This window comes from Xiphias gladius, chromosome 5 (genome assembly GCF_016859285.1).
Source record: "Xiphias gladius isolate SHS-SW01 ecotype Sanya breed wild chromosome 5, ASM1685928v1, whole genome shotgun sequence".
Taxonomy (NCBI): domain Eukaryota; kingdom Metazoa; phylum Chordata; class Actinopteri; order Istiophoriformes; family Xiphiidae; genus Xiphias; species Xiphias gladius.
Window position 1 is genome coordinate 5,546,322 of NC_053404.1, and position 25,907 is coordinate 5,572,228.

A 25,907-nucleotide genomic window follows, 5' to 3' on the forward strand; every position below is an offset into this window, starting at 1 on the left:
AAAAAAAAATTCTGTAATTCTTCTGAAAGAAGAATCTAAATAAAAATTCAAATAATGAACAAATAGCATATTATAATGTTGTATGGAGTTATTGGTTCTTTGCTACTTTCTATAATTTATTCCTGTTCTTATTTTTTACTATTTCATAATTACTTACTTATTTACTTATTGAACATATTGAGGCGCCATAATTTTTAAGTCGGAGCGGTCCTATGCTTTTACCATATGAACGCAGCAGAAAGCACTACGCTCCACTAAAGCGCCATCCAATAGGCCAGCCCGACTGTCAATCAACACAAGCTCCCATGGTTACTGACAGCACAGCAGTTCGGTTTGTCAGTGTAGAGCAAATAGAGGACCGCTGACTAACGAAAAGAGAAGTACACTGAATAACTTCATCAAAATGAGCTGGACAGACGCGTTAATTGATAGAATATTAAGCTATACGGATGCTCTTAAGTCTTAGGCTCCAAACTGATATTTTTCTGTTCCACGAATGTTTTTTTGAAGTTGTCTCTTTTCGTTTAGTCAGCTTTGTTGTTTAATATTAGTGTGCTAACGTTACTGTTCGTTAAAGTTTTCATCTGGACTTTAACCAACCGCTCCAATCAAACGACGATCATGATCCCCGAATGTCCACGCGCCGGGGACTCGAGAAGCCGAACCCGCTTCCTGCATAGCCCAGCAGCCGAACCGAACCAGGGCCGCAGCGTCAGTGGCTTCTTGTCCGAAATCAAAACCACCATCAACAACGAACCTTTCACCGACCACTACACCATCATCCCCGGCAAAGAACTCGGAAGGTAAGACGAATTGTCGGTAACGGTCGTTACCAGAAAAACAGTTATTGGGAGAGTTACTTGAGAACGTTGCCCTGAAGTTGATGAAAAATTGCAGCTGTAATTGCATTTTTATTTAAAATTTTTTAAATTGTTTGTTGGGATAACAAGGCACGTCCAGTTATAAAATGCAGCACCTTTGTGTCTTGCTGTTTATGGTGAATGCATATATTTCAAACAAAATTTCAACTTCTTAAAAATCTGACGTTACCTACCAACATTAGATGACTGAGCAGTTGAAATATTTCTTGTTGTTTACTTGGCACGGCAGCTCAGTCACTGAGCAGGGCTGGCATTGGAATAGATCGGCTTTCTGCCAGGTTACTGGATCCATGCCTGATTTGGTTTAATTGGGTTGTAACCGTAAACAGAGATGTTTGGAATTTATTTCTTAACTGCATTTCTTTACTACAGTCGTACAAAATCATATTTTCCATCTTAAATTGAACAGAATATATGAACACTCTTTCTGTGGCTTGACCAAGTTACTCTTCTTATCTTGCCAAGCTACTTTATGCCCTTAAAATTACTTTCTAGTGAGCAAGTATGATCTGGCGGAAGTGATGAATTGCTTTGACTTGTGTTAATGATCTATTGCTGTCCTCTGAGATACAGTGATGCACACAAATACATCTGTATTGACTTATATCTCGGTTCAAAAGCAATATCATTACCTGTTGAAAGATTTAAAAAAAAGGACTGTCATCAGATCAAAAGACATCTTGGACTGTATGTCTTTGGCACTTGGAAAGTTGAATCCAGTCCATTGTTTGATGCCAGGCAATCTGGCAGCTAGGTACCCTTTCAAACAGCTAATGTTTCACAGGATTTCTTCAAGGTTAATTATTAGAGGAAAGGCCCTCCATCCTGTATGATCAACTGATCTGGAATATAACCCCTAACAAAGTCACAAGGGCAATCCCTTTTTGGTTAGAATATGCTTTTACCATGACTAATCGCCCTAAGAATGACTTGAGTCACATTGGCAGTGTGAATTGATTCTCTGTCGACTTTTTGACAAAGATAACAGCATTGTGGCTGTGGTTGTGTGTTGACCCAGGTACAACATTAGAGATAAGAGCTGAGTGTAGACTTGACTGAATCGAAGTATGTTTGTTTGAGTCTTAGAGCACCACAACAAAGGCTTTGTGTGTGTGTGTGGGGGGGGCGCTTTGCATTGCATTGCATGAAATTACATTGTGACTGAGATTAACTGCAACGGAACAACATGAAAGGTTACATTAATCCACAGTACCACTCTGATCTACAGCATTGTAGTCAACAGATCAGCTGACACAAGTTCATGTGTTCAGGTTCATGGACACCCACCAGGGCGGTACTTGGGATCAAACACGTTGTGTTATTGTACTCTTGGATGTAAGACACTCTTTCATTCAATGTTCTCAGACTTTCACTCCATATACTTCTAAATTTTTCATTTAGTTTTCTAACATTTTGTTTAGTGGTATTGAATTAGCATGGCACATAAGAGCTAGGGCTGGACAATACTGCAACTGCAGTTTAAAATGTGAGTATTTTCTTTATGAATTAAACTACAGACTGTATCATCATAGGAATAAATAAGATATATGAATTGGTCATATCTCACATTTGTTAAGCTATTACATTAATGGTATACTTGACCTTACTTAGTAATGTTCATATATAATCATTCAGAACTTGTTGTATAATGTTTTTATATATTATATATAATATGTATTTGAAATTGACAATCACCTAGATTGTTTATGTGGAAAAAAGACTCACCCCTCTGTGATTCCATTTGAAGAGTAAAAAGATACAGCCTACTGATTACTTTTTCAAACGTTAAAAATTATATGAAGTTGCTTTTTTTCCATAAAACCATCTTGGAGCGTAAGTGTCGAGTGTAAATGTACAGTCACCAACATACAGAGAGGGAGCATTTCAACTAGGAGTCTCTTTTTTGTTCGGCCAACCAACAGAATTTTGACGTTGGAGGAGCTATTTTGGGTGCCCCTTGATCTGGAAGTAAAAGTCCCAATCTGCAAGAAACACCTCTTTACCAAGCTTAAAAATCAAGTTACGTGTACTGCATATGACAGGTGAAAGCTGAAGATCACAGTGTTGAGAGAACTGAAAACACAAACTGCTGCCTAAATAAATGTACTTTTAAATTTGAGTACATTTCGGATGAATTCAACGACTGTGGAGCCATTTGTTGTTCACAAATTCAACAGTGAAACATTTACTACCGGTGTAATTTGCACCTCTGACTGGCTTCTTCTCCATCGCAACGTTGGCCAAGGCTCATGGTATTGTAGTACTTACAGCCATCCGCCATACCAAACTGATGGCAAAAAAGCAGATTTCTCAGATTGGTGTGCCTTACTTTCACATACACTCAGGAATCTGATGTGGTCAACTCATCGCTGTTCCAAGTGAATACTCAAAGATGGAAGATTACTGGCTTCAGCTGCTACAGGGCTATAGCTTCACCCTCCTGTAGGGGTAGCAGCATATGGATCTGACAAAATAGAGTAGAATAAAATCAAATCAGCTCAGATGATTTTTTTTTCTCTTCAGTCAATGCATTGCTGAAGCTACGACATTGTTCTGGTGGTTAATCAGTGTAATAACAGATGAAGGTGTGCTGTTTTTTGGCCATACAACTTCTGTTTATTCCCTGGCTGACTCTTGGCCAGTTCTCTGGTTGAGCCTTCTGACCTCATGGGTGGAATTCCATTCATGAGGCCTTTTCAGATTAAAGGCTCGGCCGTAAACTGGCATAGGCACTGCTCTGTGCTGGTTTGTTGTGACTGTTAGTTTTTATCTGGATGTTGCATGTGATCAAACTTACAAAAAATGGATAAAATGTCAGATGGAACATAGACTTTACATATTCATTTTCTGAATTCAGTGTTTATTTTGAATTAATTCAGCTTTATTTATTCCACTGAAATTGAACCTGCTCTTTTTGTGTGGAAAGTTCTGTCACGTTATTGCACTGTGGTTTGTCTCTGCTGGTGAAATTCACAGCTGTGCAGCAGGGCCTAAAACTGAAGCATGAACATGAAACAAGCATGCAGAACATTCTACCTGTAGCACAGCGTTCTAGCAGTGTGTGCGTTTATAAAGTGTGAAGTGTGATGTGCATGGTGAGCAGTTTCCGAGCTGAGATGTAGATAGATACTGCCCAGCTCACGCCTCTCCGCCCAGTCTTCCCAGCATTCCTGCTCTGTGGATGTGTGCATGTGTGGTTTGATGCACAATTTTTCCTGGTTTTCAGGTGGCTCACTGGGCCTACAAAGGGGCATGTTCAGGTTCCAGACAAACCTCAGTTTGTACATTCACAAGACATCAGTTCCTCTGATCATTAAAGACATTTGCAACCTTCATTGTGACTCTAAAAAGCAGCTATCAAGAGAAAGCAGAAACAAGACGCTGTGAACATTTTTTTTCTTTTTTTTTTATAGTAATAATCAAATTTTTTTTGTACGAGTATATTCTATAGCCAGGTTATAAAAGCTTTTACAGCAGGATTTCCTGCATTGAACTATAGCAGAGATGCTTTGCCTCGCCTGAAATAAAAGTCTGAAGAAAAGTCTCCACTGCACTGGTCATTCACTGGTCAGGCACCAGGCTGAAGTTAGTTTGAAAATTGTCACCTGGACACATATCTAACCCAACTGAATCAATATTAGTTAAGATTAGACATTGAACAGCTGGAAATATAGTACTTGTCCTCATCCAGTGGGGTCCTAATTTGCCTTTTATATAAATACCAGGTCTTTCTCAGAAAAACAATCTTGAGGTTACATGAGGTGATACATTTCAAGTTTCCACCCACAGCAACAATTAAGTCCAACGAAAAAGAAGAAGACATTCTTCTGCTAAAATGTACTACATTGTAAAAGAAACTGAGATCTCTTGAAAGCACCATGCGAAAATGCTGCGAAAAATGACAGATTTAGCACCAGAGATGGCAGCATTTAAGTAATTCAATTGTTGCTGTCAGGTGCTCAGAATCAAAAATAAGGGCTTCTTTCTGGGGGCTCTAAGGCTTAACAGGTTATACATTTCTTCCAATCCTGAAATGCCCTGAAATGTGAAATAATTACTCAGCCCTGAGTTTGTGCACACTCAAATGTTAAACACTTTTGTTTAATATTAAACATTTAAATGTCTCTCTACTTGTCACCTCTCCTTTTTGAATGGGGCTTTTGGTCTTGGATTTGGTCCAGATCTAGATATCAGGAAAATCCTAAGTGTCATGAATAGAATATACTGTAAGCATGCACACATCTCCCCCCATCTTTCTCTCACTCACACAAAATCCAATGATTTTCAAAATTTTCATATCCCTCTTATCCTTATTTTAATGAAAATTCCAATTTGCAAAAATTTAACAAAATGTGGTATGCAGTTGAGTGTACCAAGACTTCTTGTTGGTGCGTTCAGGTAGATGTTAGAAGCTGTGACATGTGAGATTTAAGACTTGGCTGCTGAAAAAACATTTCTTTCACCAGCTACACTGTGTGCTGCTTAAAACTCTGTTCCTCAATAGAAACAATAAGTAAACCTGATAAGAATTTGTTAGTGCATAAAAAAGCTGCTGTCTGACCCCCACTATCTACTGGCTGGCTATGTTTAACATTTAGGGGTTGAGGTAGGCTGAGGATGGGGAGTTTAAGGTAATACCCTCCAATACATCTCTGCAGTGGGAGTCCCAGATGGCCTGCAGTCAAGCTCCTTTAGTGACTATGAGAATGGTGAGGCGGTCATTGAATTCCAGATGGTTAAGACCCAAAGCTTTTTCCAGAATGGGTCTTAGTGACAGAAATGGCCACTCTCTTATTAGCCCATATGGTCCTCGGCAGAGCTCTTTAGTGATTGCATATAGCTACTCTGGCTAGGATCACAAACTAGGAACCCATTGTCATGGCTATAGTTAAAAATTTTTTTTTTGTCTAAATTTGCTGACAATAGCTGACACTACACAATTATTTTAGATTTTGACTTGTTCCATTTCAGATCCATAGAATGGCTTATATGTTGCGTTTTCCCATCATGAATTAGATCATTTTCAGAGGGGGTTAACCTTAAATCAACTAAATTGATCAATTGATTGATTTAATTTTTCCACCCCCACTGGTAAGGCCGTGTCAAGCATTGGATTATCAACCTGCTGCTTTTATAGTGTTGTGAGCATGTACTGATATGAATCACAAGATTAAAAAAGTAATAATGGAGGCATAAAAATGAATCCAAATTTACTGTATCTGTGCCCAAGCAATCATCTCAATTTCATGACAAAGGTCACTGTGTTTATTACAATCCGTGTAGAATATATCAGGGACCGGGGATACTCTGTAGCCAGCTGATCAGTTATTTTTTTGTTTTTTGTTTTTTCCAGAACTGCATGTCAGTTGAGGTTATCCTCCCTATGTGTTTGTGGCTTTGAGATTAGTGGCACATTTGATGACAGTAAATTGACAGCAGGATGCACACCGTCAACTAGACCTGGTGTGCACATGGGGAATCTGTTTATGCTAGTGGGAGTGTTTCGCCCTGAGCCAGGGAAAATCTTTATTTCATTAAATGCATACAGGGCTGACTTGCGATCTGTCACAGAGCCCTGTATTGAGACTGCAAAAAGCCTCCACAGTCCATATGGCTAGAACCAGGGATTTACTGACATTGCTTTTAGAATGGTGATGCATTTGGACTGATAATATTTTGTTGTGGGTGGAAACACATTTCTATGGTTTACATTTAAGCCCCATTTGGACAGGATTAACATAACAGGGGAAGTGGGGAATAAAGTATTCATTGTGCTCCTCTGTAATTTAACTCATCATCCAGACAGCATTTTAACCATTGGGAAACTACAAAATGTGATCTGTCATGGACATGGACATTCGGCAGGACTGAGCCAAACACCTCCAATAGGGTGCAGGATGTAAGATATGAAGTAAAAATACTAAACAAGGTGGATACGAGTCAAAAATGGTGCTGATTCTTGGAGTCAGAACTCAGTTAAATGTTAATACATAGACAGGAAACATGTATTGATTTCAATCAGTGTGATTTACAACTTCATTATTTTCGATGCCCATTGTGAATAAACTTCCATACATCCGTTTAGAAATAAGAGAAAAGAGACACTACAGCAACTTGCCAGTGTCAGTGTAATTCAATCATAGCTGTCTGTAAATCCGTTGATAAATTGCAAACAGAAACTTCTAAGAGCTAATTCGACACACTTTTAATGGTGCCAGTTAGCCAAAATGTAAACAAATATTCAATACACTTAAAAAAAAAAAGGGGTCAAAAAGAATACCAGTACCTGCATGTAGCTGACATTATAACAGCACATTTGATGAGCTTTTATGGGGTCTTACTCTGCTGATGGCTTTAATGTTTTCTATCATCATATCGGATCCCAAATAGACCTGTATTTTGGTGTTAGCATGTTTCCCTCTATCAGCTCAGCAAAAACATTTTTTATACAAAAGTCAAATTTCGCATTGAGCTTATTTAAAAAAAAAAAAAAAAGAAAATGACACAGCAAGATGGGTAGCTGTTCCTGCAGGAAAAACTCAGAGATCCACTTTAAAATACAAGGATGTTTTTCAGGATTGGATTTAAATTACAGGAGGACCCGTTGGTTTGCCAAAACACAGTAGGTAATTGCGGATGTAATTATTACTGCATTGGGGGTGATTTACTCACATATGCAGTGGGTAAATCACCCCCCCAAATCACCATCCTCCAGACGGAGCACCATGCCCTGGACAGGAATAAAATCACTGAACACAGAGGTTGTTTTAAAATGCCCCACCTCCCCTAGAGACATGAATGCAGTCCGAATGGGGATTTCTGTTTTCCAGTCAAGACAAGGACACGGAAGGGATTCCTATAGCCAGTCACCATGGTATATTATTTACACCATTAATAAGACGAAAATTGACTACGTAATATTCATCAAGTCATTGACAGTAACATAAATTATGGTTAATTAAAAGCTATAATTTAACTCATCGCGCCACAGAGAGCATGGCAAATTGTGACTCTTCAACCATAAACCGGCATTAAAAACATCATCTTTAGAGCTTGTAAGAAGTTATTACAATAGAGAAAAGGTCAAGGGCATGTTAGCTGGGTAGATACAGGGTTTGAATCTGGAACTAATAGTTCAACAATGTATTAGCATGATTAAATTTCTGATGTCAGTTAATCTGGGGAATAACACTCCAGTGGAAATATTTACAATTACAGTTAAGCTCTATATAAGACCTTGTTTGTGTGCTGCAACCCGTTTTAAATACGTGATGCATAAATTTTCACTTAGTAAAAACTTACACTATAACCAGACCATGCTTGGACTTATGAACAGCTGGCGCAGCCTGCTGCAACTCCCCATTAGATGTATTGTGTTCATATCTAATCAGTGTATTAATGTCCAAAGAACACATGAAAGCCCTATGTTGTATCTTTGCTTTAGGCTGTAACCTGCTAAAGCCACCAGCTGCATCCATTTGATGGTTTCTTTACATTAATTGTAACCATACTATCACCTCTGGCTTGGTCTGTACACACACACACACACACACACACACACACAAACAAACACAAAAGCCATCTCTTTCAGGGTATAGTCTCTGAATGAGGCTGCTGGCTTTGGAAATGTGCTGACACTGCTTTAGAAAAGGCTGTGGTGGCCTGTTATGGTTTCTAAAGAGCGGGCCCAGACTCTCAAACCAAACAGCATCTATCTACTGATCCCAGGCATGGCAAAACCCAGACTGAAACACACCGCTTCCAAGGGTCCTTTAAATCTTGACAACTTAGTCATGAAAAATAAAAATCACAGCTTAATTCTGCATAATTCTGCATTTAATAAATGTAATAAATAAGTCTTTACCAAATAAGACATCTTAAGGTTATGATAGTGTAACCCAATTTTGGTAAATCTCTAGTTTACAATTAGCCAGTAGTTACTGAGAAGTTTGGAAGATTTTCACACAAAAACTTAATAGCTGCTGCAACACAATCGTTGAGTTTAGAGAGGCAGTGAGTCATATCAGTGTCTGACCCAGATAACGATCTTTCATGTCTTCATCCTGTTCATCTTCTCCAGTCTCTTCTGCTTCTTCTTCCTAGTGTTCATTTTTCTTCTAAAATATTATTCCATCCTCGGATAATTAAATGTATTTTGAGTATGATTCACTAAAATTATGACTAAAACCAGTTATTCCACAGTAACTTTCTTTTCATGAACAGTCCATTAGCAGGCTGAGTGTCATATCTGTTAAATATCCATGTTTGTCAGGATTTGTTTGAATGAATGATCGATTGACAAAATGAAAGGGAAATGCCACAACTACCCAGTCCAATGGACAGAAAGACCCCTTTCAGAGTTGAATCTGAGGAAATAAAATGTATAATAAAAAGCATTTCCACTCTTAACTTACATGTTATCAGCCTCAGTTTACACAAGTCCAACCACTTAGTGGGAACTCGAAGCAAAGTAAATGCAACTCTAAACCTTTCCACTGAAACTCGTCCTTGAATAATATTAATAAAACTAATGCAGCAATATGTGCTCCACATGTCAAAGTTGCCATAATGCTGTGTACAGCAATAGTTTTTACGCTGCATAGTTATGTAGGCATGTATCATGCACGCACACACATACACACACTGAGCATTAAAACCTGCCAGTGTTTCACAGTTGCCATATGTTTGTGAAAGGTGACACAAGAAGTAATTACATAGCTAATGAGAGTGAAATGGCTGGAGGTTGCTTTTGTCAGTACTGTTAGGAGTATCATTGTCATATAGTGAGATGGTGTGAGCTGCTTGACTCTTTCACACCATCTTAAGTTTTTTGTTTATCCTCATAGAATGAGTGTCTCATTTTCTACCATGGAGAAACAGCATCTCCTGATTTCCCCTGTGAAAGCTTCAGTTCATGAACACTCTCAGAAATTAACTGTGTAACATATAGAATCAACCGCCAGTTACTGTGGTGTTGATGCTTTAATTTCTCCAATTCATGTTTCATCCACATTTAAGGTCTTTTTTTAATGACGAGATACAATGTATTTCACTGTAGGGTATCTCTTTTTATTTGAAATTAGAACTACCTTTTGAATGTGGCAAAAAATGTATATTTAACTTGTTATCATCTGTTTGTATCTAAATTTCCCAATATACAGTGAAAGTGCAACAGAGCGTCGTGCTCTGGGTAGTGCTCCAAAAAATTCAATGTCCATCTGATCCATTGAATGTCCTGTTGCCCTTCTCCAAAACAGTGACACTAAACTATCTGAGAAGTAGTGTGAGGAAGCATTTTGGATTCAACACCTTAGATGGTAAACTTCACTGCAGCCACCTTCAGCTCTTGCTTGTTGTGGCATCTCCCTGCCTTTAGTCTTCGCCAAGTGGAATTTTGCTCAGTCGGACTTATATTTGGGTGATTGACTCGACCAGTGAAAAGCTGGAAAGCTCTGTCGTTGCTTTGGCCATAAGTTTGAGATCGTTATCCTGCTAAATGAAGAAATGTCATCTGATGAGTGTTGATGCATTTGGCTGAATCTGGGCACACAGAATGCTCTGGTTTATCTCTGCATTCATCCTGTTGCTTCTGTCAAGCAGTGAAATCATCAATAAATGCCAGTGTGCCAGTGCAGTTGGCAGCCATTAATTCCCAAGCCATAACAGAACCACCACCATGTTTGACAGATGAGATGGTGGCTTTGGGTCATGGGCTGTTCCTTTTTTCTCAAATAATTTCCTCTTTCCATAATTTTGACAAAGGTTGATTTTTTTTTTTCCATCAGTCCATAATACTTTGTTTCAGAACTCTACTGGTGTCTTTTTGTGTGTTTTTATGACCTGCAGCGTCTTTCTATTTTTAAGGTTTACCAGGGTTTTGCCTCTTGAGGTGAATCCTCTGCAGTTATGGTCATGAAGTCTTCTCTAGATCACTGATGAGGAAACATGTCCACCAAACATGTCCAAACATGTCCAGAGCATTTTTGACTTTCTGTGCAGTGATAAAGGGGTTTTTCTTCATCATGCAAATGCATGCATACTCATCCACAAGACTTGTGCTCCTCAGTCTGCCTAGTTGTTTTAATTTTCTAGATTTGCTGTACACACCTGCTTTTTAAGATTGTATCCAACTGCTGATTTTGGCAAACCAGCTGCTTTTGATATCTCTCTGATAAATTTTTGCTTTTTTTTTTTTTTTTAAACTTCATTATTATCTTCTTCACTTGTATGGTCCCCCCTTTACTCCTCAAATTGACAGACATCTCCACCTCAATCTAAATGGCCATTCTCAACTCTGTCAACTCTGAGCCACGTGTGTGCTTTTTTGTGCATGAACTAATGTTGAAACAAAACACAGCTGCCCAAGAAACATTAGTAGCCAAGTGTGCAATTACTTTTGAACCCCTTAAATTTTGGCACCATGTGTTTTAAGGGCTTCATCTCCCCAAACAGTTCTTTTTATATTGATGTAAACCTACTCAAATTAAAACTGGGAGTTGGCACTTTAATGTAGTCCATTATATTATTTCAAATTGAATGTGCTGAAGCTCAGAGCCTGAAGAACGAAAAAAATGTGTAACCGTCCAAATACTCATGGTCTTGACTATAAAAACACATCAGTATTAAAGTGCAGCAAACAAATTTTATCATTATCAATCAATATGTAGATTATTTTCAAAATTTATCAATTTTCTGTTTAATCCATAGAATGTGAGAAACTAGAAAAATAGAAACAAAGAAAAGAAAAAATGCCCACACAATTCAAAATTTCCTGAAGCCCAAGTTGACATTGTCAAATAACTTGTTTATACAAATGGTACAATTCAAAGATATTCAGTTTAATGACATCAATCTTTCCATTCGTAATGTTGTTTATCAAACTCACTTTACAGATAGAGAGGCCAGTTGCCCAAATAAGTTGAATTGTAACAAGTCTCTGCTGTGATATCCAATCTCATTATCAAAAAACATCTCTAAATGTTGGAATCTGTAGCTCCCAGCTCCATCAGCCCCATGACTGTCACATGAGGCCAGTTGAGGATGAAGCAGTTCAGTGCATTGCCTCAGGCCCACAGCTGCTTGTCGTGCTCTGTGCCCTGACACAAGTCCTTTATGGCTACCGCACAGCCTTTTTCATTATGTTATAATCTCAAAGTTTCTGTTGTTGCTCTTAGCTGTGGCTTTAATTACTCTCATCTTAGAGATCTCTTTTGCTCTTGTTTTGCAGGCAACCAAGTTCTAACTATAATAAATGTTTTTACTGCCCCTGTAGCACAGAATGATTACAATATTCTTTTTTGTCAAAATCCTGAGATTTCTTGATTTCTTATGGGGCTATTTTAAAATTCATGCACTCTGAACTTTTAATGATTGTTGCTGTATGTAAAGCACTGTGTTTTATCTTAATAAAATGATTTTCAAAAATATTTTCTTTTAAAGCTGCACTCTTTCTGCATATTAGCTTATGTTGCTAACTTACGTTGAAAAAAGCAGGTGTAAACACAAACGGGTTCAAAATTTCATTAATGTTTATAGTCTACATGTGACATGTTGAAAGGGAAGTGGAAGTTAAGTTGATGCTCTAAAAAGAGTTTGAAGTGTCAGTTGAAGTATGAGCTGAAATCGGTTTATATGTATTCACTGAAAGCATATAACATTTTAGTTTCACGTTTAAGCTGTGGAGACAGTTTGTTAGTTTGTATGTGGCACTCAAAGTAGTTCAACTAACATTTGAAGAGTAAGAGCTGAAAGCAGATTAGCTCTCAGTCAAAGAGTAAGAGATGACAGCAGCTGAAATGTTAGTCTTTCTAAGCCCTGAAAGTAACTGAAATATCAGTTGACGTGTATGCACTGAAAGCAGCTGAACCATCAGTTAAAATGTCTTAAAAGTGTAATTGATGAAAGCAACTGAACTGTCATTTTGCACCTTTACCTTAACTATTTACCTATTGATTCCGTCATACTGTCATAGTATAATTTCAGTCATTTGTCCCTTATCATGTTGACAGAACCTTGTTGCCCCCTATGATAGAGCCCATCAATCCTGATTGATCGGTTCTCAATCCAGCCTGATTAGCTAAGTCAGCACTTCAACCTATTTAGAGATGGTGAAAATCAGGTGTGAGTAGAACAGGGAGATATGCAATGCTTGGGTTTGTTGGGAGCGGGACTGAGAGACAATGCCCTACATATGCTATCCAACATGTAGTGTATGAAAAAGTACAGCAGATCTTTAGATCCCTTCTCATAGTTCTAACTTTTATTTTAATCATGTCACTTGTTCATATTTTAAGCCCCAATGAAGTGTAACTTTGGCATTAAATTCAAATGACAAGTAAAACCTCTGTCACTCTCCTGTCTATACTGGCAACAGACCCACATAAAGTAGAGAGTATTTCCTGGGTCATAAAGCCAGTCTGTTTTCATTACCATCCCCACAACCTGGAGTATTATCTGAGAGTACTGTATACATTACCAAGGTCATATTAAATTGGGTATGTCAAACATGTGAGGGATTGTATTTTTCAGTTATCAGTTACCTTTTGCTGCCTTGATAATATTTCTTCCTTGTCTGAGCTTTGTCCTTATAGTTGTTTTTTTGGTTAATTTTCACAGTGGCACAAACAATGTTCTCACCAAACTGGATGGAGGATGTGCAGTTCTTCATTCCATATCAGTGTAGCCCCTGAGTGCTGCTACTGAAATTTCACATGGTTAATTAATAATCACAACGGAAAGTAACAAGTGCAACTTGCATTTTCTACTCTGTGCGCAACTGACTATCACTATTATTAAACATAGGGGACCCTACCACACATCCATGAACAAATACATGCACGGACACACAGTGCCGTCACCGTTTAGCAGTGCAACATAGGCTGTCTGCGTGTGTGTGTAGTTGCTGGCCGAAAGCTGCTGGCCAATTCACTTGGGAGAAGTGAAACCTACCTTCATTTCCAAACAGAAAGTCTTTTACTAAGCTAACTTCTTTGGCAAAAACAGTAGAAATATAAGACAAGTCCCAGAATTGAGTAAAACGAAGTATACCTGAATGTCCACAGCAAAGTGATGGTTTCAGGCCATGTTAAATGGTTACCAGTTAATCCTGTTAGGCTATGCAATAAGACCTTTGCATAGCCTATCCTGTACCATGCCGAAATACCAGCACATTTTGCATTAATTACTCAGGTTGGATGTCTAACTATACAGATAGTAGGATGGTGTAGGTTGGCACCCCTTGTGATCAGGATATGAATAAAACTATTTCACTTCATTTGCGCAAGTTTGTGCTGACAAAATAAAAACTTGTGCTCAAACCATTTTTGAAAAATTAAATATTAGAATTTTAAGCATGGGCCTATTATGTCGGCGCCCAATTAACACCCAAATGACTCCAAAATGGTGTCATTAATTTGCACAAATTATGTACAAATGAATGACTTGCCACTTTGGAGTCAGATTTCTTCATTCCCCACCAAACAGACTAAAAAAAGATTTGATAAGGGTTTTTGAAAGGATTTGGATTCAAAAAGAAGATTCAGAACTGAATTCATATTCAGTATAATGCTTTCAAACCCTAACCCCAGTCATTCTGGACTGTATTTTGTTCTCTACTGAAACAGTATGCAGTGGCCAGCAGGAACAGCCAGCAACCAATCAAATAAAAATGTAGCAATGGCTTTGTATCTAGCAGACTCCTCACTGGCTGCCTGCTGTGCTGCTCTACATATATTTTCTGGATGATTAAAAGGCCTAACATTAATTATTTTTGGTGGCACACAGACCAAGTAAAAATATCCATAATTGATGGATCAAGTTTCAAGGTCTTCTCTTTCTTACACCTGCTCTTTCTGAGTCTGTAAACAGTAGGTTAAATCAGTAGTCCAATTCTGCTTCTGACAACTTATAAAAACGCAAAGACAAAAGTTCTATTTTTATATAATCGCTATAACCCATCCTTACTTATGTTATGACAGAATAATTCGTAGCCAAATTCTAAGAGGCAGAGAGAGCGGTTTTGACTTGTCAGTTTGTGTTTCTTGACTGTGGATAAGTCAGGTTCAGCCAGTGTGCTGCTGCTGATTATTGGACCATTGACTACCAACAGTAGCCAGAGGGAAGGCATGATGTTGGCTTGTCATCTCCATCACCAGCTAGATTTGAGATAATTTCCCCTGGGCAGCATACACATGTGTGCACACAGCACTATGTGGTCTTCACAAGAGACCACCTTCCAGTCTGCAATAAAACTGGGTCAGACCAGACTGTTATGGGGGAAGGACAAAGGGAAACACTGCCAACAACATCCATAGCTAGGTCCACAAAATATGTTACCTTATGTTTTTAAACACAGCATAAACACGAAATACCCATCTGTGAAGCTGTGTTTAAAATTGAATTTGAATCAGCCTCTGCCGGCTTAGCTGGGAAACTTTTGTTGCCAAAATCTTTAAAAGAAATAACTCAAGTCTGTCTGTCTATACAGCCTAACATTGGTATCACATTTTAATAAATTCTACTTCTACTTTGCACTCATTAACTGATTTTTAAAAACGCACATATCAAAATACACATCCATATTTGTACTTGCCTGTTAGACAAGTTGTACATCACTTTCTTGCAGCTAATTTACAGTTTTCTAGCTCTGCCAGTAATCACTTGGCCAACGCTTTTTCTACTGACTCAGTTTTTTAGCTTCATTCTGGTTTACTTGCTGCTGTTCCTCCTCAACTCTGAACAGCCCCCTAAAAAGAGCTTCTTCTCGAAGAAAAGCCAAAATTAGTGCACATCTTAAGCGTGGCTCTAGGGATGGTAATGACTGAAATATCTTAACAGCTATTAGATGGATTGCCATGAAATTTTGTACAGGCATTCGTGGTTCCCAGGGGATGATTCCATCAAAGCCAAAATTTCAGTCTGTCCAATACTTTGGTTTATGACCAATTATAGGAAAAACTAATGAAATTCCCATCAGCCTCAGTTGTACTTTGTGTTTAGTGCTAATTAGCAAATGTTAGCATGCTAACATGCTAAATAAAGATGGTGCACATGCTAAACATTATACCTGCGAAACATCAGCATGTTAATATTGTCATTGTGAGCATGTTAGCACTCCAAAGTGCCAGTGTCACAGACCTGCTAGCATGTCTTTAGACTTGTACTGTATCTTCTTTTGTCTTTTATTTCTTTCTTTTAATTTTCCACTAAGAACTTTGTAATTTCCGTTTTTAAAACACACTATATACATCAAATTTGCTTGCTTGCTTATAACTTTGATCTTATATTCGTAGATCATTTTCACCATCATTTCTATCGGTTATGGTGATCAAACAGTTTGTACACAAACCCTCAGGTTAGGGAAACTTCTATGCATTTTCCATTTGTGACCTCAGACCTCCGTCTGTTACGCTGTGATTTGGTCACAGAGAGTTCCTTATGTAAATGATAGGGGAAAGTCAAAATCTTTTGTGAAGTATAAAGTACTGAGGTCACAAATGAGGCTAGGTTCAACTTTGACCAGTTTTCCTGTGCAATGTGGGATTATAAGCGACAATTCAGATGTGCTCACTTTCAGGTGGACCTCTAAAGTGGTTTAAATAATCCGATTGTTTAACGTGTCTGACTACTTGTCTTTCCCCCATCAGTCCTTACCCAAGCAAGGACCGAAGGGATGTGTTCAGTAACCTTGGTAATAGCTATAACAAAAATGTTGTGGATGTAAAATAATTTCTACGCCGTTGTTCTTGTTTATTAAACATTAAAAAGAACAGATTAGTGAAGATTAGTGAAGAAGAAAACATTATTAAAAGTAAATTTACCTGACTCAGTTTATCTTGATTGGTGAATTTCTGTATTGCCGATGGTCTCCATCGGCAATCTGGATAACCATTTCAGTCTAGATCAATTAAATAATTCCTAAAAATTAAGGTCTTGTGAACTCACTTGACCAACAGGGATATAATTCAAAGGACAAATATGTGGTGTCTTTTTTAGAAGGAATAGCATGGTCTTTTATAAAAATTAGACTGGATAAAATGTCAAGCCATGATGTCAAATGGTCCTTCAGTTACATTCTTCTACACCTAAACATGGCCAGTGTATACAGCAGTGATCATCTTCTTTTCTTTCAGGGGGAAGTTTGCTGTGGTCAGAAAGTGTGTGGAGAAATGCACAGGCCATGAGTATGCTGCAAAGTTCATGAGGAAGAGACGGAAAGGCCAGGACTGCCGGATGGAGATCATCCATGAGATTGCAGTGCTTGAGTTGGCCAAGGTCAGCCCCCGGGTGGTCAACCTCCACCAGGTCTATGAGATGGGTTCCGAGATGGTGCTGGTCCTGGAGTTGTGAGTATTCAACGTAAACATAATGACAGAACACTCACAGAAGCGTGAAATATAAACATCTGTGAAATATTTAGAAACTTTAAATGTTCTTTATAGCTTAAAATTCTACCAATGGTAATTGTAAATACTCAAAAAGCTGATTATCAATCACCTCACTTAACTCTAAGATTTCCTATCCAGCCATGGAACAGAGACAGAGTTTTTAATTACAAGCAGTATCGTCAGAACCATGAGTGGATTACCCGATATGACATGATGAAACAGTGATATCCACAGGAGTATAAATTCAAAAAGTGATATTCAGTGAGGTGAAATACAATATATTCACACAACTAGAACAGGAAAAGAAGCTGCACAAACATAAGGAAAATTATTCAGATCTTGAAAGTTAGACTAAGGCTATCTGTAAGTGGTTGAATTGTATTGTATAGTAATTTAAATCAAGTTGGCATTTTTTACATGTTTAGAAATCTAATAAACAGATTATCCATTTATTTTCCATAATGACATTTGTGGCTTTTTACTCTCATATTGAATAGACATATGAATAAGTGATATACTTACTAGTTAAAAATAAAGTAAGACTGTTTTTGCAACCAAAGCCAAAAAGGAAAGTTTGAAAGATCACATGTCCAAAAAAAAAATGACGGAAGAAAAGAAATAAATTAACTGGAATTTTTTTTCGAATAAGCTCTACAGTAGTTATACTTTTTATTTTCAATAAAATGAATAAATCAATAAAAAGATTTAATACTAACAGTGTGGCCTCATAATGGTTTAAGTGTAAAAGCATCAACATTGTAAGTAGGCCTATTGGGAATTAAAGTAACTTAGTGCAGTTAATGTATATTTTTAATCATTATTCATTAGCCTGTTTGTATGGTGAACTACAGTATTTCTCTGTTCGAAACCCAGAGTGGAGACATGGTTGTGCAAAAAGCATTTCCTCTGTCTCTGACATAATTATCATGGTTGGCAATTGGATTTTTGCTAATCTATAAAATGTCTCTATAGGGGATGTGGGACCGCATACTTATACTCTCTGTATTATATATTTTTAAAACAATAGTTGTCACTAATAAATTTAATAAGGGTTCCATTCCCTTGTACTAAGTCATACCAGTGAAACTAAATGGGATGCAGCTACCAGTAATGTTAGTGAAGACACCTCTGGAAAATGTCCTCTGTGAAAAAAAGCTCCTTTTCAGTTTGTTTTTCCCTCTTCACCATCCTTCCTTGAGGGTTTGATGAATAATACCACAATCCCTTCCTTTCAGCTCCCTGTCCTTGATTTTCACCAGTTACTTGTGTCTCTTTCTGTGATTGCTGGTTGTGATTGTTTGTAATTATTGTTTTTTAGTTTTCCTTTTTAATTGCTGGTGTACGCAGTTGCGTGTTATGTTTTACTTTGTGTGCAGGGGTTTGTGTGCAGAATAAAGGCTGTAAATGTTTATGTCAGACTGTAACTTGTGTTGTAGGATATGTGGTGGATATTTTTTTTTTTGCCTGTGACTAAACATAGAAAACCCACCGGAAGTGAACAGTGTTATATTCTTAAAAGAAGTGTGAGAGGGGACAGGCAATACAGCTGCAGCTTTTTAGACCTGCAGAGCTTCAGGCCAAACTTAAATGCTCCAGCAAACACTAGCTATTCCAACAATGTGCCTCGTCTATGTCCTTTGTATACACACATGCACAGATTGTGCTGTAGGATATTGAAGGATTGGGTTTCCTGTGTCCCGGGGATTATGACTGAGAGGTGAAGGTGAGAGAAAGACTGACAGCAGTTTGATGTGTTAAATCCATCAGTAACATTGAAAAAAGAACAATTAGGGCACAGCTCAGTTTGACCCAGTATGTAGTCTCTCTCACTCTCTCACACACACACACACACACACACACACACACACACACACACACACACACACACACACACACACACACACACACACACACACACACACACACACAGGATACTGTATGGTGTTGACTAAAGTAGCCACACCAGTTGTTGATGATCTCATCTCACTGGTCATGCCTGGGCCATGCTTGACCTGGTTCCAATAGAGTGTGTGTGTGTGTGTGTGTGTATATATGTGTGTGTGTGTGTGTGTATGTGTGTGTGCATGCGTGTGTGCATGTGTGTGCATGTACGTATGTGTGTGTGTGTGTGTGTGTGTGTGCGCACGCGCGCTATCATTTGTGTGCGTCAGCTCATGGCGCACCAGGCTGATCAAGAAGGTCTCTCTCACTTCCTCTCTCTATCTGTCTCTCTCCCCCTACGAGCCATATTGGATTTTGCCTGCATCCCTCACCATAGTGACACCCAGAACTCCATCTGCACACAGACACACAAACACACACACACACAACACATATGAGAGTCTGTGTTCAAATAGTTGAAGGCAAACTGCTAGATTAGATGGTATTGACATACTCTGGATCAGCTGTCATTTGTTGTGTATGACCTCTACACCTGCACCACTGAAATTGTTTGTGTAGAGGTCACTGCGCAGAAGTATTTACGTATGCCTGAAACTTGCGTCAGGCAATAAAACACTACAATGGTGCAAGAAGGCTCTTGTACCATATATGATACAGTGCCAGATACTTCTTCAATTGTTTGTTAACAGCAGCAGATTATATCAGGTGGTGATATTGAAACTACTCTCCTGAAACTGTAGGCTAGCTGGCCTATGTGTTGAATAGGATAAAGGACGGGTTAATTGCTTACACCTTGTCTGTAATGTACTTCTTAATGTTCAGAAGTGAGCTGAATGAAAGAATTCTCCAGTGATTTATTATTACCCCTCCATAAAGTTGAGCGTCTCTGTCCTAATGTTTAGTTCCTAGTGTGGGTCAACCTCCAGAAACCTTTGCTTCCGGAACTAGGGATACCCAAAATAGTTCCTCCCACTCCCCAACTCTATTTACTCTGACGAGTGAAGTAGGTGGAGTGTCTGTTTAATGTTAGTTATGGTTTAAAGTTGAAATGAATGACTATTTTTTTCTAATTTTTTTTAGTAAAAGGCCATTGTCATCAAGTTTGGTTTTCTATTTTATTCCCTCTCTGATTTCACTCTGTGTTTTCGTGGAGTGAGAAATTGAATAGAAAGGAGAGGTTGCCTGTGTAGTGTGATTTGTAGTGTTTTACAGGATTATGTGCCATCAGCAACACATGCCATACAATGCAATCTGTCCTGTTAAGGAGATCCCATAAATACCCCTTTAAATGCTCCAGTTGGCCCAATCCTCCCCCACCTCAATCCATAATCCTAATCCCAGCCATTGTTCATTTAAAGGATAATCTCAGAATTAACTGCTGCCCTGAGTGAGGATAGTGCTCGATGTCGGACACACACTGGCACAGACTCGCCGACACCTGTAGCAGAAATTGTGTTTATTTTGCTCAGAATTCATGGAAGCACTGTTTACATGTTTTTACATTTAGTAGTTGTGCCACATCCTTTTTGATATGAGGTCTTTCCAGTTTCTAGATCACTTTAAAACATGTAGGTTGCATCTGTCATGTCATTTCCTGACTGTGCATCAGATTTCAGGATGCTGAATATAGCCTGTAATTAGGACATTTAAACTGGCAGTCCCCACAATTTTATGACATTGTCCTGAATTTAATCAAATATGCTTGCATATATGGCAGTGTTTCCAAACATCAATCTGCATCAGAGTTCACATTAGCTGGCATATGCTGGTTTTTAGCCGGTATCATCTGTAGTTGTCCATTAGATGAAAATATCAATGGCCAAAATGTCTGGTGGAAAATCCACATAAATAAGTTAATAAATTAATTGATAACATATTGAATAGTCAAATATTGTGTGACCTATAAAATATATGCCCAAGACAACTTAAACATAAACTTATACTATGCAAAAGTTTGGTTTTGCCTCCACTGTTACAATAATGAGAGATTTAATGAGTGTTTCGTCATGTGACTAGGCTTGACTCCGCATATTAGCATGACACCGACATGTCAAAGCAGACATCCCGCGGCCAGTCTTTAAAAAATCAAGTGATGCTACAGGTACTGTAGCTGAGGCCAGCAAGACTACAGAAAAGCATCAAGTTCCTAAATAAATGCAAGATGCGACAGCCGAAAAAGCCAAATGATGTTTTAAACCAGAATGGCACGAAAAATTCAGATGGTTAAGATATGAAAAGGTGGATGGAATAGACAAAATGTTCTGCACCACTTGTGAGAGGATAGAGTTTTAAGGAGTTTATTTGTGCTGATTACTCTTAATAAAATACATTTGTTGGATCATAACATTTGTTTTATAGCCGTTTAAATGTAGGCTATTATATGGCTATTTAAAACATGTCCGGTAGTTGTATTTGTTTTGAATTCTGGAATATTAACGGCCATATTGGCTGTCAAAAAAAAAACCTAGCATAACCTCTGTTCTTCATCATATCTGCTGTTTGGGATGGAGATGATAGAATGGGTAATTTGTAATTTATATATTCAAATAAAAGACTACTGCCAATATTAGCTATATTAGACCCTAATAAACACTTATAAACAATCAAAGGACAGTAGATGAATTTAAGTCTATGATATGATCATATGAATCATATGAATGAAGGGACAAGTGTTTAATGGAAGTGATTCCTGTGTGACAGCTAGAGCCCATGTCGGCACTATTAAATCCCCAGACCCCTGCACCCGCACCCCCGATCACTGCAACAAACATACACACATACACACTCACTCCCCAACCCCCCTTTTTAAATTTATCTTCTGTGTTTTTTTTTATATTAGAAGGGAATACAGCAGAATGATTTTATTCTTTCTGGGGAAGGAAATTGACAATATACTTGTCCTTTTTTCTCTCCCCATCTTATATTTGGCTGACAACTAAAAGATATTTCTGGTAGTGGGGTAAATGGTGATGGAGGAGGATTGAATGATAGATGGAGGGAAGAGGCAGCAGATATGCTACAAATAAGGGTCAACTTGACATAGAAAACTCTTCATGCTATGATGGGAGGGAGGGAAGGAGGAATTTGGGAGGAAAGCATTAGGCAAAGGGGCCCAATGCTTTTTTTTCAGGCAATGAAGAGTGAGAAAAATGAAAGAGGAGGGAAAGAAACAGAGGCAACAATAGTGTAAATGTGATGGAGAGAACAGTTAAACAGAAAGAGGAAGGCATCCATAGAGAATGAATGAGAGGGAGAGAGAGCTCCATGGCCTCATTGCTGGCTGAGCTCCAGCTGGGAGTTCATTATGTCAGTTTAGCTTCTCAAGTGCACGTGACCAGCCAAAGCATGGCCACTTGCCCTGAGAGAGATTCATACAGGGGAAACAAAACATAGGAATGACTTGAAGGTTCAGATCAACTTGTTAATATTCACACCAACAAACTGGTTTGTAACACTATAGATTCTATTATTAAAATATTCTGTTGATTCCTGGTCAGCTTTGTTATACATTAAGGCTAAGGCTGGTGTTCTATATCCTTACTGTCAACAAATCCCATGAAGAGACCAAAATGAACAATGTTAGTCCATTTCACAATACTCTTGAATACACTACCCTGTCTGTGGCTGTGTAGCTGAAGAAATCTTTAAGAATAGCAAATTACATAGCACAATACAGGTACCACATAAAGATGTATAATGATAGTGAGACTAATAATAAAACTAATTAAAATAAGAGGGCTAATTATAAAACTAATAAGACTAAATATAAAAATGATAATGATAGTAGGTGGTTTGCAGTCACAGATCCAGACTCTGCAGCACCAGGGGCAGAAACTCCTGCAGAAAGCAACAGGAGGAGAGAGACGAAAAAGCAAAAAACTACAGGAGAGAGGAGAAGTCAAGTTAGAAATGAGCAATGATTCAATTCAATTCAATTCAATTCAATTTTATTTAAATAGCGCCAAATCAAAACAGAGGTTATCTCAGGGCACTTTTCACATAGAGCAAGTCTAGACCGTACTCTTCATAGTTATATTTACAGAGACCCAACATTCCCCCATGAGCAAGCACTTGGTGATAGTGGCAAGGAAAAACTCCCTTTTAACACGTAGAAACCTTGAACAGAACCCGACTAAAAATCCTCAAATAAACTATTGATATGTAGAAAGCTTTCTCAAGGATATTAAGAGAACGGGAAGATTACATATAGGTCTATAGTTGGGTAAAACATCTGGATCAAGAGTAGGCGTTTTAAGAAGAAGTGTAAGAGGGTTAATTACAGCTATTTTAAAGGACTGTGTTACATAGCCTATTAATAAAGACAGATTGGTCATATCTAATAAAGAGGTGCTAACTAAGGGTAAAACTTCCTTGAGAAGCATAGTTGGGATAAGAAATGTTGATGGTTTGGATGAAGACACTGTTGAAGTTGGCGAAAGTCGATGGGACAAAAACTGTCTAAGTATATATCAGGTTTTACAGTTGTTTCTAAGGTTCCTGTGTTTGAAGATAAATCGATGGAACCCTATGGCACAGAGCAATAAGATACAGTGCTGTGCAAAAGTTTAAGGCACTTTAGATGTTTAGATTCTTATCCATCACGCAGTGCCATCGAGGAGGCTTCTGATCCGTCCCAAATTCAGACAGATGGCAGATACTTTAGGGGTGGCCAGATCAACAATTTGGTACATACTTAAAAAGAGGGAATGCACTGGTGAGGTCAGCAACACTAAAGGTCCTGGAAGACCACGGAAGTAAGCTTAGGTGGATGATGGCAGAATTCTTTCCTTGGTGAAGAAAAACCCCTAACAACATCTAGCCAGGTCAAGATTACTCTCAATAAGTAGATGTATCATTTGTCAAAGTCTAAAATCAAGACACGCCTTCATGAATGTAAATACAGAGGATTTACTCTAAAAAAGCCTCCGCAGCTCTGGAACAAGATTCTTTGGACAGATGAGATTAACTTGTACCACAATAATAGGAAGAGACAAATATGGAGAAGGAAAGGAACAACTCATGAACCAAAGCATACCACACCATCTGCCAAACATGGTGGAGGCAGTGTTGTGGCGCGGGCATGTATGGGTGCCAGTGAAACTGGGTCACTGGTGTTTATTGATGATGTTACTGCTGATAGAAGTAGCAGGATGAATTCTGAAGTGTATAGGGCTTTAATATCTGCTCAGATTCAGCCAAATGCTGTAAAAATAATTGGATGGTCCTTCACGGTTCAGATGGATAATGACCAAAAACATACTGCGAAAACAACGCAAGAGTTTCTCAAGGCAAAGAAATTGAATATTTATCAATGGCCAAGTGAGTCACCTGACCTCAGCCCACTTGAGCAGGCTTTTCACTTACTGAAGACAAAACTGAAGGCAGAAAGACCCACAACCAAGCAGCAGCTGATAGCAGATATTTTGGTCTTGGGATATATTTACAGCAAGAAAAATATAAAATATCACCAGACTCACACCAATAATGGTGTATCCTGTTAGTTCAGTGTGGATATACTGTTGCAGTGGAACATAACAAAAAATATAACAGAATATAAAGCTCTTCTTAATGTATATCGATAAATGAGGGCAAGGAAAGTGTACAGTGTATATATATATTATATTATATATATATATATATATATGCTTGTTACATTTGGGGTATTTATCTGTCACTTTGGCTTGCTGATTAAAAGTAAAATTCCCACCCTGTTTATGGTATCAACTACCAAAAACCCATTGTTGTTTCTTCAGTTATTCTGCCGATCAAATCTGTGTTTTGGTTGAAGTTGGATGGACTAACAATTAAGTTAGGTGATCAAATATATAATATATGTTTTCATATTTTACCTCTTTATTTATTTTATTATTTGCTAATGAGCCTTAATGTTGTTCATTTTGAAAAAAATTCTTTTCTGCTTTCTTTTCATGCTGCTTTTGAGTTGTACTTGTTTTTTCCTGCTAGCTTATTGGTATCTGGGACAAGCTGCCTGAGCTGTGCTTCATGTATGACAGGTATTTCTAGGTAAAAGTTTCCCAACGGTTTAGTAAATACCAGTAAAGCAAATAAAAAAAAACTAGAATGTGAAATAAGAAATTTTGATGTAATGCTCAGATGTTGCATATTCATAATTAAATTTGTGTTTAGTCATATAATATAATTTGGGGCTACGTATTCCAGTGTAGAAATACGTTTACGTTCCTGGGGCTCTGGGCAAAAATGTGTGTCAGGGATCATGTTGGGTTGGCTCAGTAGGAGCCCACAGCTCATTTTTGCCCTTGGGCCCCATAGCAGGTTAATTCAGCTCTAAATGGAATTAGATTTGTCAGATTTCAGGCATTAGGACAAATTTGGGCCCATAACCAAACTGTAAGTTGCTATTTTTCTGCTGTAAATGGAGCCATTACCATGTGGAAAAATCCTAGTTTGCTGTACATGAATACATTATGAGTGCATTATGGAGGACCGCTCCAAGGCATTCATTTGACCTCACTCTGACTTTATCGCTACCCCTCTCTCTGTCACGCACATTTATCTCTTTGTCTCTGCTGTCCTTTGTGGAGATGGTTTCCTCTTCTCCACTGATCTGTGTCCGGTGCATCTCTTTCTACCTCAATTGTGATGGCACAATTAGAGTGTGACTGAGTCCAATTTCTCCACTCATTCTCTGTGAATCCCTGTGAGGCATACTCATAAAGGAATATCCGGTACTTTTATATTTGCCCTGACTTTCATTCCA

General features: G+C 38.2%; 1 protein-coding gene across 2 annotated transcripts in view; it reads left to right on the forward strand.

The window, feature by feature from the left end:
• Positions 1 to 274: 274 nt before the first annotated feature.
• stk17a (serine/threonine kinase 17a) overlaps positions 275 to 25,907 on the forward strand; it is a 40,409-nt gene continuing 14,776 nt past the window's right edge. For both annotated transcript variants that reach the window (XM_040126241.1, XM_040126242.1), the window contains exons 1-2: positions 275 to 803; positions 17,012 to 17,224. In XM_040126241.1, the coding sequence (XP_039982175.1) occupies positions 622 to 803; positions 17,012 to 17,224 (395 nt within the window). In that variant the 5' untranslated portion in view covers positions 275 to 621. The remainder of the gene's footprint in view (positions 804 to 17,011; positions 17,225 to 25,907) is intronic.